General features: G+C 49.3%; 2 protein-coding genes across 3 annotated transcripts in view; one reads left to right on the forward strand and one right to left on the reverse strand.

The window, feature by feature from the left end:
- Positions 1–5,204: 5,204 nt before the first annotated feature.
- The window catches only part of NHS (NHS actin remodeling regulator), a 353,067-nt gene continuing 343,501 nt past the window's right edge, over positions 5,205–14,770 (forward strand). For both annotated transcript variants that reach the window (XM_057537623.1, XM_057537624.1), the window contains exon 1: positions 5,205–6,278. In XM_057537623.1, coding sequence (XP_057393606.1) covers positions 5,750–6,278 — 529 coding nt within the window. In that variant the 5' untranslated portion in view covers positions 5,205–5,749. The remainder of the gene's footprint in view (positions 6,279–14,770) is intronic.
- Positions 6,741–14,770, reverse strand: part of LOC103016224 (tripartite motif-containing protein 44) — a 238,848-nt gene continuing 230,818 nt past the window's right edge. Inside the window, exons 2-3 of the mRNA XM_057538573.1 lie at positions 7,076–7,168; positions 6,741–6,862 (exon numbers count right to left, since the gene is read on the reverse strand). Of these exons, the coding sequence (XP_057394556.1) occupies positions 6,741–6,862; positions 7,076–7,168 (215 nt within the window). The remainder of the gene's footprint in view (positions 6,863–7,075; positions 7,169–14,770) is intronic.

The raw sequence follows: 14,770 nt of genomic DNA on the forward strand, positions 1-14,770 counted from the left end.
TAAAAATCCACTTCCTCTTTCTAAACCGAGCCCTGCCAAAGAGTGAACATTTCATGTCAGCTTAAAAAAAAAAAAGCAACATAATTTCCACATTCTTTCTCCTACCAACTGGTTTGCAGGATTTGGAAAAGATTTGTTGGAAATGCCCTTTAATGATACTAGTCAAAAGCTCATCTTCTCTTGCAGCTGGTTGGAGGGTCTCAGTTTTGGCCACCCTGTTTTGCTTTTAACCATGTAGTGATGCTTGGTCTCAGCTTCAGTCTTTCCGTTTCTAAGCTGTAAGAAGCAGCCCTGAAGCCCATGTTGCTTTTAGAATCCCTGCTCCAGTCTGTATTCTCCCCAGACAGTGTTAATCGCTCTGGGATTCTGGGCAGCACTTAATTCCTATCTCTATTATAGCTTGCCGGCATTGCCCTGCCATTGTTTGTTTACATGTCCATCTACCCTACTAGACTCCACCCTTTGAAAGCGATGTTTGTGTCTTCTTTCCTTTTATATCCCTGGCAGCAAACAGAGGCCTGAGCACCCAATAAATGTTTGCACTCAGTAAATAAAGCTTCCGGTAAATGTTTGTTGCATAACCAGAGGAACGAATAAGTGAATGAAACTCCCTTGTTGTTTGCTCCATCTGCTTTAACTCTGTCCGTTATTTTGATGTATTTGCAGTTCTGACTAGATCCAGATTTGGCATGTTTAAAATTATATTCAGTTGTAAAATGTGAGGCTAGGATTTTTGAAGATAAGAAAGAAGTCAAAATCTCTCCCATTGGAAACAATGTGAGTAATCAACAGTTCTTTGCAGGGAAGATAAAAAGGCTGGTTGGAACAATCTTTGGATTTGCTGTCTTTGGCATTTTGGGAAAACCATTTAATAGCATCATTTTTTTTCTCCCCATGTTTCCCTGCCAGTAAAATGCAGAGAAAAACCTCTGTCCTGCATACTTAATAGACTAGATGAGGATTTTTGAGGAAGAAAAGCACAAACTAAAACAAAGGAAACCCTTTTGTAGTGGTATATAGTCTTTTTTTTCCCCCCTGGAAACTATACACTTGATAGTTGTCAACAGGCAGGTACCTGAACTTACTTGTATGGTGGCTTCACATTTTGATATTTAGTGAATTTTTTCCCCTGGTGGTTCCTGGGAACACGGGTACACAAGACCAAATTTAAGGTTCTTGAACTAGAAGAACTTGGACTTCTGAGTTTCAAAAACTGAGCCATGAAGGCTTTGGACATAACGTTCACGCTGTGAACCACAGATCTGGGAGAAAGCATGCTCCCTCCGACAGTATGGCATAGAAGCACGGGCTGCCGGCTTCCTCCTGGGAACCAGCACAGCTAAAGGAGAGAGGGAGCTGGTGAATCTCAGAGCTCAGCAACTAACGTAACACTGGGGAGAACCTCCCTGGGAGCACTGATGCGGAGGAGAGAGGGGCCAGTAACATCTTCTGCAGCCTTTCTGTTGGTTGTGCGTATGTCTTCTTCCCATATGTTTCACGGCTCTCTCATCTTCAGCTTTTATTTTGCCCTCAAGGTGTTTTTCTGTGCTCTAACTTTATTTGAGGGTACAGTTTGAGTATAGGATAACGATGAGCTCCAAAAAGCGTTCTGCTTGAATGTGAACCATATGACTCTCCAGTAGTTTCCCAAGAATGGCAACCTCTCCTTTCTTCTCCAGCCCTTGCTACAGACTCTGAAATCTGTGCTTCTGCCTCTAGCAAGTGTCAGGCACCTCCATTACAAGATATTTTCACATTACGTTTTATGGTTTACATTCATTCACTTTCAAATTATTGCTTTTTCCTTATGTAAACTTGATAGATTTTTCTATCTGCGAAATGGTTTGGGTAACTTGGGTTGGGATGGGAGGCTCATAATTTTGCCCAATAAAATTACTGAAAATGTTTTTTATTTAACAGCTTTTTACTTAGCGGCAGGGCTTTTCGGAGTGAATTAAAGTGATTCAGTGAGGAATAGGTGCAACTGGGTGGAGGAAGGGAGACTCCAGCCACTGTAAGTACATGATTATGCTAACAAGCCCGTGTGTCTCCTGGAATTTCTTGGACAAAAGAAATCTTTTGCAAGTATAAATAATGGTGGTGCAGCGTCTATGCTGGGATATGTGAAACAGAACAGACATTTTTGGTGAAGGATCTTTCAGGAATCTCTGCTTTGTTGCTTGTGAGGTTCCAGAGGCTGCTTGACGACGGTTCTGTGCTAGCCGGAGCGTAGCCAGGCTGAGGGCGGAGGGGCCGTGAGGCATCTCAATGCCAGTCCTTTCCTTCAACAAAGACCTTGTCCCCGCTGGGCTGCAGCAGGCAGGAGTGTAACTGGGGCGTGGTGACACAGGATACTTCGTTCGTTTTACAATGGCAAAGGGTATATACTGACCGAACATTCGAGTTTATGGGAGAATTGTGCTGGCCTTTGAGCTGCATGAATGACTGCCCGGAATTAGGCAATGGGGTCATTTTTAAATGCTGCCTTTCTTTTCCCTTTTGGCTATAAGCTCATGGTGATAAATATGTGTACATGGTGGGGGGGGGGTGGTATGTGATCTCGAGAGATCAACACACACATAAGTAGATGTAACAGTCTGGCTTCAGATGTCAACCTCGATTTCATCAGAGCTTTTTGTGGGTAAACTCGGAGTCAAATGGGGCAATCCGAGATTTGAGTAAGAGCGACACAGCTCCTGGATGTATGGAAAATTCATCAGCACGAAGAATATTCGTGCATCCCATCACCATGACATGATTTAAATGTTTCGAGTCTATAAAGTAGCAGCCAAACTGAAGCTGTGGGCGTAGGGTGAGGGCGGAGCTTGAAGTGGGAGGGGCACAGTGAGGCCCCCAGGTGGTCTGAAGCTGCCTTTGCAAGGCTAGCGCAGTTTTTTAGACAGCGTCTCGGATGTTTAACGATCACTTCTCCAAAAGTGCCTTTATTCACACCTTCCAGTGGACCGAGAAACACAACAGCCCACCGTGTTAATGCATATTTTAATTAGTATTAGTTTTATTTTTGGTGACTTTGAAAGGAAAGCTGTCCTTCAAAGTCATCAAAAATAAAATACTGAAGTGACCTTGGAGAGGTCCCTGCCAACTACCAAAGGAGGGTCCAGGGGCAGTGAGAACGAAGGAGATCAAAAGCCACAATCAAAGCTTTTTATTTTGCCCACAGGGCTTTATCAGCACATGACCAGGAGGCCAGGAGATTACAAAGAGTTTCTCTTTTTACACCGCTGAACTGTACTTTGAATCGTTTTGAGATCTTGACTTGAGTCTCTGCTAGCCATTTTGGGGCAGACACCAAGGTAGCTAGCGTGTTCTAGAACTTAACTACCCCCTGGAATCCTACCCCTCCTGGGCCCAGAGGAGGGCTCCCCTCCCGTGGAATTTTTCCGTCCTCCCCTTCAATCACCTCTGTCTGGTGGAGAGGACCCCTGGATGCTGGGACTAGGCCAGTGCCGGGGGAGGGGCAGTGAGCAGTGGGGCAGACTTGCCACAAGGGCCTCTAACTGGAGGCCTTTAAATACCCCTCATTGTTCTTTCTGCCTCAGTGTGTTTAGGGAGGAGCGCGTGGCTTGGCTACCTAGCAGAACTCATGTTCAGAATTGTGAACATATTAAAAAAGTCAAGCTAGATTTGAAAACAGCCAGCTCTAAGCTCTTTAGATTTGTGAGATAAAAAAAAAACTCCCACTATCTATCTCTTGTAAAAATAAAATACAGTGTGTGTGTGTGTAAAAAAAAAAAAAAACTCCCAAAAGACGCTTTTCCAAAATATTCTTTTTTTCCCCCACTTTTTATTTGGAAACAAACCCAAATTTAAAGTTGCAAGAAATGTACGATGAATCCCAATATGCCCTTTACCTAGACTCACTATTTGCCTATTTTGTCATATTTTCTTTTGTCTCCCTCTTTGTCCAGATACATTATTATCATCATTCTTCTTGTTGCTACTGAAACACTTATGTGTACCTTGCAGACATCATGACCTTTTACCCCCAAATCCCCAGCCTGGATCTTTTATGAACAAGGACACTCCCTCGCCAAAAATGTTATTTTTTGAGGTAGAATAGGAGAGGGGGGTCTGTTGAAGCCTTTATAACTGAAGTATGGGCCAGTCCAGAGTGCCGAGTGTCGGGCCCCACCACTGGTCTGGAGGGCTTTATTGTTGCCATAAAACATATTTTTTCCATGTTCTCTTTAGACACATGAAATGAAGTCTGCATTCCCAAGATCTGGCTTGTGGCTTTAAAATAAAAAATATTTTTACAGTATTCTTTTTGGAGGGATGAAAGCATGCATTTTATTAACATTTTCAAACTCTTTTTTAGGTTTGAGGCTGACAGCATCCAGCCTTCGACTGCTGCAGTCGAAATAGTGTACATGCCTTTTTAGAACTTATACCTTTCAGTTAACCAAAGGGGAAAATCTTCCTTTCTTCTGTGAATCATCAGCTCGCTGATGGAGAACTTTAACATTCCCGTGTCTGATCAGCAGAGTAGGGTGACAGGGAGGTAATCTGGCTTATCCTACCTAACGCGTCAATGAGTTTTGCAAGCAGTTTTCTGGGGGTTTTGCTCATGGGTGGTTTGGGTCTCATTCATGTTGTTCTACAGAGACCCGGCCCAGCGCAGCGGCCGAGGGATGCCCGGGAAGGGGTATAAATAGCGTCCTGCCCACTCTGGCCACCCCAAGATGCGCCCACGCCCCATCACCCTCCCCAGCTGTGTCACAGCGCTCACAGAGCCCAGGGCACTCTAAGGGGCAGCCCAGTTTTCCCAGCTAAGAACCCAAAGGACTTGCTCAGAGCTGGAATTCGGCGAAGCAACTTGCTCCAACACGTCAAATCTGCCGCATCCCCAATACCCCACCCTCCTGCCTCTGCGCTCGCCACCCACACCGGCAACCCCAACTTGAGGACCCCCCGCCCTCACCGCGCTGACAGTCTCAATCCTCACCCCTCGGATGCGAGGAAGTGTCTTTGCATCAGAACAAGCCTGGAGAGGCGAGGCCACCAGTGACTCCCAGCGGCCGCACAGGGCGCTGCGCCCCGCTCGCCCGGGCCTCTCCCCCCACCCCTCCCCTCCCCTGCTCTGCGTCCGCCCCGCCGCCCCCGCGCCGCCTCCTGCGCCTGGGCTGGAGGCGGATTCCTCTCTCCGGGTTTTCAAAGCGCCTTTCCGAAACCTCCTTCCAGCCCAGAGAGGGAGAGAGATCCCGGGCGCAATTGCTCCCCGGAGCGGCCGAGGGGCGCGCGGGGAGAGGCCTGCGCCGGGGTACTTTCAAACTGAGGCGCGCGCACACACACCCACCCACCCAGACACGCGCGCGCGCGCGCGCACACACACACACACACACACACACACGCCCATTTATATAGGCGGTGGTGGCGGCTGCGGCCGGGGCGGCGGCGGCGAGCGCAGGAATGATGGAGCTGAGCCAGCCGACCCGGGTTGGAAGCAAGTGAGGAGAGCCAAGGCGCGCCCCGGGATTTCTGTGCCCCGCGCTTGTCATCGTCCTCAGGGAACGGTGCACGCGGAGGAGGAGCGGCTGGACTGATTTGCTAGGGGGAGGGCGGGGACGAGGAGGAGGCCAGGTGAGCGAGGAGCCCCCTGCGTATCCGGACTCCCCGAACGCGCCTTTGCCCGACTCCTGCCCCCTCTCCACCCAGGTGGGCGCGCCCGTTTCCCCGCTCGCCAGGGGCGCTTTGAGGAGACCAGAAAGTCGCGGCCCGGCTGCGCGGGATGCCTTTCGCCAAGCGGATCGTGGAGCCGCAGTGGCTGTGCCGGCAGCGACGCCCGGCGCCTGACCCGGCGGAGGACGCGAACAGAGGCAGCGCTGAACCGCCGCCGCCGCCCCTGCAGCTGCCCGGCCGACGGGACGAGGCCGTGGCGCCGGCGCCGGAGGATTCTCCCCGCGCGCCCCGCGCGCTGCCCGCGCCGACCGACCAGGCGCTGCCGCCGCACGGAGAGGCACCCGCGGCGGGCGAGGAGAGCGCGGCAGGGGTCTTGGAGGCGGCGTCAGCGGCCGGCGAGGCGTCCTCGGCGGCGGCCGCGGCCGTGTTGCTCATGCTGGACCTGTGCGCGGTCAGCAACGCGGCGCTGGCCCGCGTCCTCCGGCAGCTCTCGGACGTGGCCCGGCACGCGTGCAGCCTCTTCCAGGAGCTCGAGAGCGACATCCAGCTCACTCACCGTCGCGTCTGGGCGCTGCAGGGCAAGCTCGGCGGCGTGCAGCGCGTGCTCGGCACGCTGGACCCCAAGCAGGAGGCAGTGCGTGAGTACCCGCGCCGTCCGCCCGCCCGGCGCTCCGCGTTGGCGCCGCACCCTCGCGCCCTCCGCGGTCGCCGCAATCCCGGCGCCGCGCCCGCTGCAGCTTGCACCTTACGCTTGCCTCCCCTGAGACCCACCCCGGGCCTCCCGGAGTTCGGGGCAGGGACGCAGACGCGGAGGGGAGAAAGTTAAAGGGGCAGTCTCGGGACTCGAAGGCAGACGCGGGCTGAGAGGGAGCATTTATGGGGACACAGGAGACAGAGGGGCCTGTCATTCACCTCTGGGGCTCGATTTCTCGGTCCCTCCCCGGCGGGGCGGGAGGTTGGTGCAACTTCTGTGGTTTCCAGCAGCCCATCCCGGAGCCCTGTAGTCCCCCCCACCCCCACCCCAGTGCGTGCTTGGGGCGCTCGAGGAGCAGTGAGTGTCCTTTTAGGGCTTCTGCAACGCCGTGGCGGTTTTGTCCGTCTTACTGTGACCTCACGGGCTGCACCAAGCCCCGAACTTGTGCCTTGCGTTTGTGTGCGACGTAGCGCGGCGCCATTCGCCTCCCGGAGTGAACTCCGAAGCGCTCTGCTCCAGCCTTCTGGCCTGGGAGGGGCGTGGATGGAGGAGTGTCCCGGGCCCTGGGGAGATCGATGAGACCCCTGGGCATCTCTTCTGCCCTGAACAGAACAGGGTTCCTACTAAATGGCTCTCTGTGCCATCTGCCCTCCGAGAATCTCGGAGGCGTTCCACCCCCTCCCTTTCCCCCAACGTGGACTGTCGCCCAAATTCACCCGTGTGTACAAGACCCCTGGGCACCTTTGCTGTCCGTTAACTTCACTCTTGCGACATCCCAGGGCTCCCAATAAATGTCATTCTGGCGCTCAGGAGAGTCCCCTGGCGCACGGTTGGCTAAATCGGGAGGCGTTGGAGTCATTTAGGAACAGCCGGACGGTGGGCGGGGGCCGTAAGCCAGCACGCCGGTCCTTTGGCGCCTAGTCCAGCGGCTGCGACGCTCGCAGCGAAGGTGATGTCAGCGACTCTGACTTACATAAGAAGCTTCCCCGGTTGCTGCAGCAGCTGCGCCGGTGGCGGTGGCCGCGGAGAGCGCGGGGCGGGGGCGCCCTCACGGCATCCTTCCCCGGGGACTTCCGGGCACCTCAGTCCCGCAACCCGGCACAGCCTCCTAACCGACCTCCCGCCCCGTTCGCGCCCTACCCCTCCCCACCCCCCAAAAAACCCCTCTGAACCCCGCCCCGGGAATTCGCTGCTTTTCTGCAATAACAATAATAATAAGCGTAATGAATAAATGATGTGCGCGATCGGTTTTCGCAGCTAAAAAAGACCCGGAGTTGGGTTAATGACTGGTTGTTTAAAAGGGCAATTCCGGGGATGAGTTCTGGAAAGAATTAGGACTGCCGTAGGCCAAGTCGTATTTTACTTTTGGGACTTGAAATGAGCGCTTTAATCCTGCCTCCTTTTTACCTCAAACCACACAGCAGGGACCGGCCCTTCACTTTCAACAGCGCTGATATCTGGGGAGTGTGGTCGGGGTGAGTGGTGATTTCACTTCAAAAGAAGTGGAGGGAAGTTTTGCAGACTGTTGAGTGGTGCATACATTTCCCGTATGTGTGCGTGTGTGTGTGTGTGTGTGTGCGTGTGTGTGTGTGTGTGAGACCCACTGCACCTTAGATTTCTCACAAGTGAAAGTCAGCGATGGGGCAGAATGAGTTCCCTTCTCCCCTTTTTCTTTAGAGGCAGGAGTGGGTAGTTACGTACCCAGAATTTAATATAATCCTTTTCACTGTTTGGAGTATAAACTAATGGTGAATGGAGAAAAGAGGGGATTTTTGGTGTGTGCATACGATTGATGAACATATACTCTATTTGTGCATATTTATACATGAATAAATAAATGAAGATGGGGCTCATATAATACAAGGGATAGACATAAAATCTATTATTTTTACATTTTCCTAAAACGGTATCTCCATACTTTGTGCACAGACCTCTCTCTTCTCTTGTCCAGATAAATTTAGGATGGCATTGTTCCTGTTTGATGTCATAAAAGGCATTACCTTCGGGAGGAAAAGCACAGTATTGTGTCGTAATTTGGGCTTCCCAGTGTGCAGAGGTGGAGACAAGGATTTCTGTGCAAGGAGTTTATTTGAGAGGGGATCCCGGGAAGCACAGGGAGGGAGTGGGGAAGTGGGCAACTGGGGTTCAGCACACACCTCAGAAGTGTCCCACTGAGGAGTGAGGAAGCTACAGTATTTCTCCAGCAACTTCCATCCCTCTCTGATGGAGAGCACCTGGAGCATGAACTCCCTGGTGCCTGGGGCCTGTCCCAGGTGTGGGCTCAGCAGGCTCCCAGGCCAGGTAGAGAGATGCGAAAAGCCTATGGTGTGTACGGGAATGTCTGCAGGGGTTGCCTGGGGAGGGGAGAGGGGCTGTGTGTGGGTGGAGTACCCGTGGCATCTGCTACCTCATGCATCTCCCTTTAGCATTGCTCAAGGCCTAGGGGAGTTTCAAAGGGAGAGGAAGCCTGGAAGTGACCGAAGTTCTCTTTTCTCCCCCTTTGAATGTGTCTGGTTGCCTCCATACCCCCTGTATAGCCTTCCCACCCGGATCACCATTCTCCATGCTGCTTCATCCTTGGACAGCTGCTTCCTGTTGCCCTGAGGCAGGCTGGAGTGGTTTTTGCAGGGGTGACATGATCCGACACACACTTCAGCAAAGTCACCCCGGAGGCAAGTCCGGAGCTGGTAGACCAGTTAGACAGTGTGAGTGGTGACTGTGGCTAGGATTAGGGTGACAGTGAACAGCGCTCGGATTCTGAATTCATTTTGGAAATAGAATTGACGGGACTTACCAGTTGGTTTGGGTACAGGGTATAAGAGCAAATAATAATACTAATTATGGATGACTCCCAGTGTTGTTATTGTTTTTGGCTTAAACAGCTGATTGAAGGTCCATTTCCAGAAATGGGTAAGGTTCGTGGAAGAGTGGATCTTTTATCTTTGGGGGTGGGGATGGAATCAGTGCTTTTCTGTTTGTGCCATGTTAACTTGAGCTGCTTGTGTCTTAGACAATTAGACGTGTGAGTTCAGAACTCAAAAGAGAGGTCCAGGCTGGAGATGTAGATGTGAGACATAAGGGTAGAGACGATACGCGAGGCCCTGGAGCTCGGGACCATGTAGAGAGTAAAGAAAAGGGGACCAAGACTTAGCCTAGGGCAGTCCAACTTCGGAAGTTTAGTAGAGGAGAAGAAAGACTGAGAAGGAGCAGTGAGCAAGCTAGAAGGGAAATCAGGAGAGCATCGTATGATGGAAGCCAGGAGAAGGTGTGTCAGGAATGGAGGAGGGATCATTTTGGTCAAATGCTTCTGAGAGGAAGATGAGCGCCGAGGCAGGACCATTGAGCTTGGTACGTTGTTAGCAATGAGTGGCCCTGCTAAGTGCTGTTTAAGTGGAGGGGTGGAGAGGAAGGCCACATAAGAGAGGATGAAGATAGAACAGTTATGGTATGGTCTTTTAATTGTAGCTACTCTGTGGGTAGCTAATAAAAATCTCATTGTGGTTTTAATTTGCATTTTGCTGATGGCTTGTGAGATTGAACACCTTTTCATATATATTTTTGACCACTTGAATATTCTCTTTTGTGAATTACCTGTTCGAGGCCTTTACTCACTTTTCAGTAAGGTTCTTTGTATGTTTTTTTCTTGTCTTGTAGGAGTTCTTTATATATTGTGTATATGAGTTATTTGTGAGCTATAGATATTGCAATTACCCTCTCTCTGTTGTGTGCCTTTTCACTCTCTTAGTGTTACCTCTTGGTGAGCAGAAGTTGTTATTTTTATGTAGTCCAATTTATGGATCCTTTTCTTTATGGTTAGTGGTCTTCGTGCTCTGTTCTGTTTGTTCTTAAATTCTTCACTGACCGCAAGGTCATGAGGATATTCTTCTATGTTCTAGAAGTTTTTTTTGTTCTGCCTTTGTCATTTAGATCCATGATTCACATGGAATTGATATTTACAAATGGTATGAGGTAGGGGTCAAGATGCATTTTTTTCCATGTGGATGCACAATTAATCCATTGCCATGTCCTGAAAAGACCATCATTTTCCCATTTCACTGCAGTAACACGTTTGTCATCTAGCGAGTAGATTTATTTTATTTTTAGTTAACATTTATTCAGTTCTGCTCTATGTCAGGCCCTATGCTAAGATTTTATATGAATCATCTTATTTAATCTTCACAGTGACTCTATGAGAGTTCTTTTCCTACTTTACTGAGGATTAGCAACTTACTCTGGGTAGCAACAGCTAGAAAGTGCTGGAGCCTAGAATTAGGGTCCAGGTCTGAGTGCACAAACTGTATTCCCAAACATTAGACTTTTCTCCCACACGTTGCTGCACAAATCCAGGGGAATTACAATATTAAAATCAAGGCCCTTCTCCATACGCTTCTGTCCACTTGTCATGTCCCTCCCTGCCTTCCCCACCTTCCACCCCAGTCCAGTCACACTGAACTACTGGCTGTTCCCCAACTTGCCAGGCTTTCTCATTCTTCAGGCCAATGTGTATACTACTCTTTTCTTCTGGAACATTTCACTGGCTCATTTCTGCTCTTTCTTTGATAATCAGTGGACACGTCATCTTCTCTGTGAAGTGGAACCTGATTCCTTGCCTGCCACCTCCCGCCTCCGAGTTTTCTAGAACTCTGTGCTGACCTTTATCTTAGCTTTTCTCCTTCTGGACAGCAGACCGTGTTGGCGCCCTGCTAGATTCCTTCAGCCCTCACCTCTCATTCTGATGGCTGCTTACTGCCAACTCCTGTGACTCTGCCTAGGGCTTTTTTTTTTCTGACTGATGGACCGCGCTGGGCCTTGCACACAGGGAAAGCCAGAAGTGCCAGCGAATCATTGCCTCTGAAGTAGTACTCAGTCAACGATGGACGGGACGTTGGTGGGCCAGTGGCCTCACTTCCTTGCCCCTTGGATGAGAGAGCTCTGAGGCACAATCCACACCATCTCTCAGAGTTCCCCAGAGGACTGAGCTGCAGTTGCCCACAGTGGTGACTTATTTGAAAACACACTGTGTATTCACTGCCTTCTTTTCTCCGTCTCACTTCTCAGTTACCTATGGGTGCTTCCTGGGGTCGCCTCCCACAAAAACTTCTTGCACTTGAACTTGCACTTGTACTCATCAGGTCTGGGAGAACCCATGTCAAAACAACCTGTTTAATCTTTGAACTGTGAGGACAAAGACCTAGGGCTGAGAGTGTGGTAGAGGTGATGCTTCTCATTCTTTTTCCCTAAACTCCTTCCCCGAGGGTTATTAGATTCGACACATGGCCAAGCCCTCCAGACGCTCTGTGCTGGGTCTGGAAATAACTTACTACCCTGTAGTGGGCTCACAGTCTAACCTCTCATTGGCGTAGGAGGAGATCGTCAGTGCTTCAGAGGTGAGAAGAGGCTCGAAAGGAGCTCAGGTCCACGATGACCAAGACACACCCCCTCAGTTCCTCAGCGTTTCCTCGGCCAGCCTTTGAGAGTACTGCTTATCGTCCTGTGGGGATGGGCCAGTGATGATGGCCCCGAGAGATCCACACTCCCTGTGTGAGATGCGTAATTTCAGCCAGAGCAGACCTAGGAACTGCTAAACCCAGAAGTAGACTAGGAAGTTACACGTGGGGTGAATCGATCATTTGGGGTCGGTATGTATGGCAGTGCTAATTGTGGGTTCAGCCTGATTTTGGAAAGATAATCCTTTTCCTCCCCATTCTGTTCATTCTACCACTCACAAAAACCCTTTGCAGTCTGGTTAATGTGTTTTTTTGGGGGGGATGTTTTCGTAACTGTGGTTAGGTGTCTTTTCCTCCTGGCTCTACTCAGCGACTTTTTCTGAGGCATTATGATATCCGAATAGCTCCATTAAAAGCTGCTTTTAAACCCATCACGGAGCTACTGAGAAAAAAGCAATCTTTCAAGGGTTAATAATTCATGGGTGTAATTTCCTCATAACCAGTAACAGCAGCACATTTCTTTCTAGACTTTTCTTGTTGTACTGGATTGGGTATTTATTTATTTATTTAATATTTATTTATTTAGCTGTGCCGGGTCTTAGTTGCAGCATGCGGACTCTTAGTTGCGGCGTGCAGGATCTAGTTCCCTGACCAGGGGTCAAACCCGGGCCCCCTGCATGGGGAGCGTGGAGTCTTAACCACTGGGCCACCAGGGAAGTCCCTGGATTGGGCTTTTAAATCAAAACTACCAAACTACTTTACCTAGGAAATTCTTGAGGTTCCGTTGGGCTGATATTGCTAAGATGGTAACAATAAAGATTCCTTTCTTCCTGTTTGTGGAGGCATTTTCCACACAATGCCATCAGGAAAGTGTAAATTCCACATAAGTGCTCAGAAACATCTTCAGTCTCAGGGCTTCTAGTCTACAGTGGGCATTACCTTTAAGTTCCAATCACATATGACATCTTTCCTGTTGTCCCATGTTAGCGCAAACGTCTTAAAGATCCATTGACTTCATAGAACGCTTTGAATTTTTTTTTTGTGGCCGCCTCCGTGCCTTGCGGGATTTTAGTTCCCTGACCAGGGATCGAACCCTGGCCCCCTGTAGTGGAAGCGCAGAGTCCTAACCACTGGACTGCCAGGTAATTCCCAGTGCTTTGAAATTTAAGTACAAAGACAATTTTAAATGCAGCTGGAATTTTGTTTTGATGGTTCAGTTGAATTTCTTTTTACTCTAGTAAAAGTCGTGAACCAAAAGATTTTCTGGGGCACTCAGTTAAAAACAATCATGGGAAGAGTATCCCAAGACCAAACTATTAATCACAAAAGTTCCTGCAAGTTCTTTTTGCATCAAGAATTCCTCATGAATCACATCTTGATAGTAAGTGAAAACAAAAGATAATGAGGTGAGAATGGTTTCTGAATGTAAGTCTCTCATTCCAAGGTCTAAATTTGTTGAAATAAGGTTTTGGAGAGCGCTCTTAACCAGACTGTAAGCCCACAAAGGGCAGAGACCCTGTCTAGCTCATCTTTGTAAATGACTAAGACAGGCAGGGTCAATTTTTGTTTCTGACGCTCATGTCTGTCCCTCAATCTATTAATGAACATGAGAAGGTTTGAGCGTACTGAAATAGGAATCTGAGGACCTGGGCATCCGTATGCTGAAAAATTACTTAATTATGAAACGCCCAAGTCCTTCAAAGTGAAATTAACCAAGAGCAAAATGAAGTTAACGAGAGTCGGACAGTCTTGGGATCTTAGAGTTGGGAAAGACCCTAGCGTCCGTCAAATCCAACCTCCCACTCAGGGTGGGACTCTTTTTAAAGATGTCCCAAGTGGAAGCCCATCTAGTTTCTATGCCCTCTGAGACTCCTAGGAGTGGCCACCCACACCCCACCTTTATTGCTGGATAGTTCCCATTCTCAAATAATCCTTATCTACACTGAGACTACGTCTGTCTTTCGGCAGCGCCTGCCTTTCGGTCCTAATCCGCTGTCTGGAGCCACATGGAATCTGCTTATAATCTCTTTTCCAGGACATCTTTAAGTGTCTAAAGGTGACCGTTACTGTCCCTACTAAGCTTTCTTCATCCCAGGTGAAACAGCTTCACTTCCTTCAACCGGGAATCTTAATGCCACATTTCCTATCCCCTTCCACTCTGGTTGCCCCCTGCCACAGGAATGTACCCATTCCTTTCTCCATCTGCATGCCCCCCCCAGGACTAAGGTGGCCCTTGTTGCCTTAACCTTTTGCACGACCCCACTGGTGCATGATTGCTCTTATAGCCCAACAAACCCCTTTCCTTTATGGTGGCAGGTCTTTTACATGAGGCTTCCTCTATCCCATTTGTGTAGTTGGTATTCTGAACTTAAATTTCACAAGACTCCCCCATTGTCTCTGTTAAATTGAATCTTGCTTGCTTTGCTCTTTCATTTCCAATCAGTGGTGATGGTTTAAAATCTTGATTCAGTGTGTCAGCTACTGCCCACAGCATTTTGCTCTTTGCAGACATCCTCAACATGATGCTACCCCATCACCCACATCTTTGATAAAATTATTGTTCCGATGGACTCAAGGCCAGAGCCCACTGGCAGGCGGTACTAACAACATCCCTCCAAGCTGACGTCTATTAATCACTGTTCCTTGGGTACCATTGTTGCAGCAGCCCCGAATGCTCCCCCCACCTTCCCATTCAAACCACATTTCTCCACCTTGCCCACAAGATCTATCATCATGAGTGATTGTCAAATGGTTTGCTGAAATCAAGATACCATATGTCTGTAGCATTCCTTTGATCTCCCAGTCTAATAACCCTACTCAAAAGGGAAATGAGGTTAGTCTGGCTCAAACTGGACTCACAGCCATCAGAGGGGCTATTTAAATTTTCTTGTGTATAATGGATAAAGAGTTTATTTGGGGGAACCTGCTTTGGTGTTAGCCATCGAAGGACTGTAAAGCTGGACGGCAAGGGGACTCCCTGGGTCCTAGA

This window comes from Balaenoptera acutorostrata, chromosome X (genome assembly GCF_949987535.1).
Source record: "Balaenoptera acutorostrata chromosome X, mBalAcu1.1, whole genome shotgun sequence".
NCBI classification, from domain to species: domain Eukaryota; kingdom Metazoa; phylum Chordata; class Mammalia; order Artiodactyla; family Balaenopteridae; genus Balaenoptera; species Balaenoptera acutorostrata.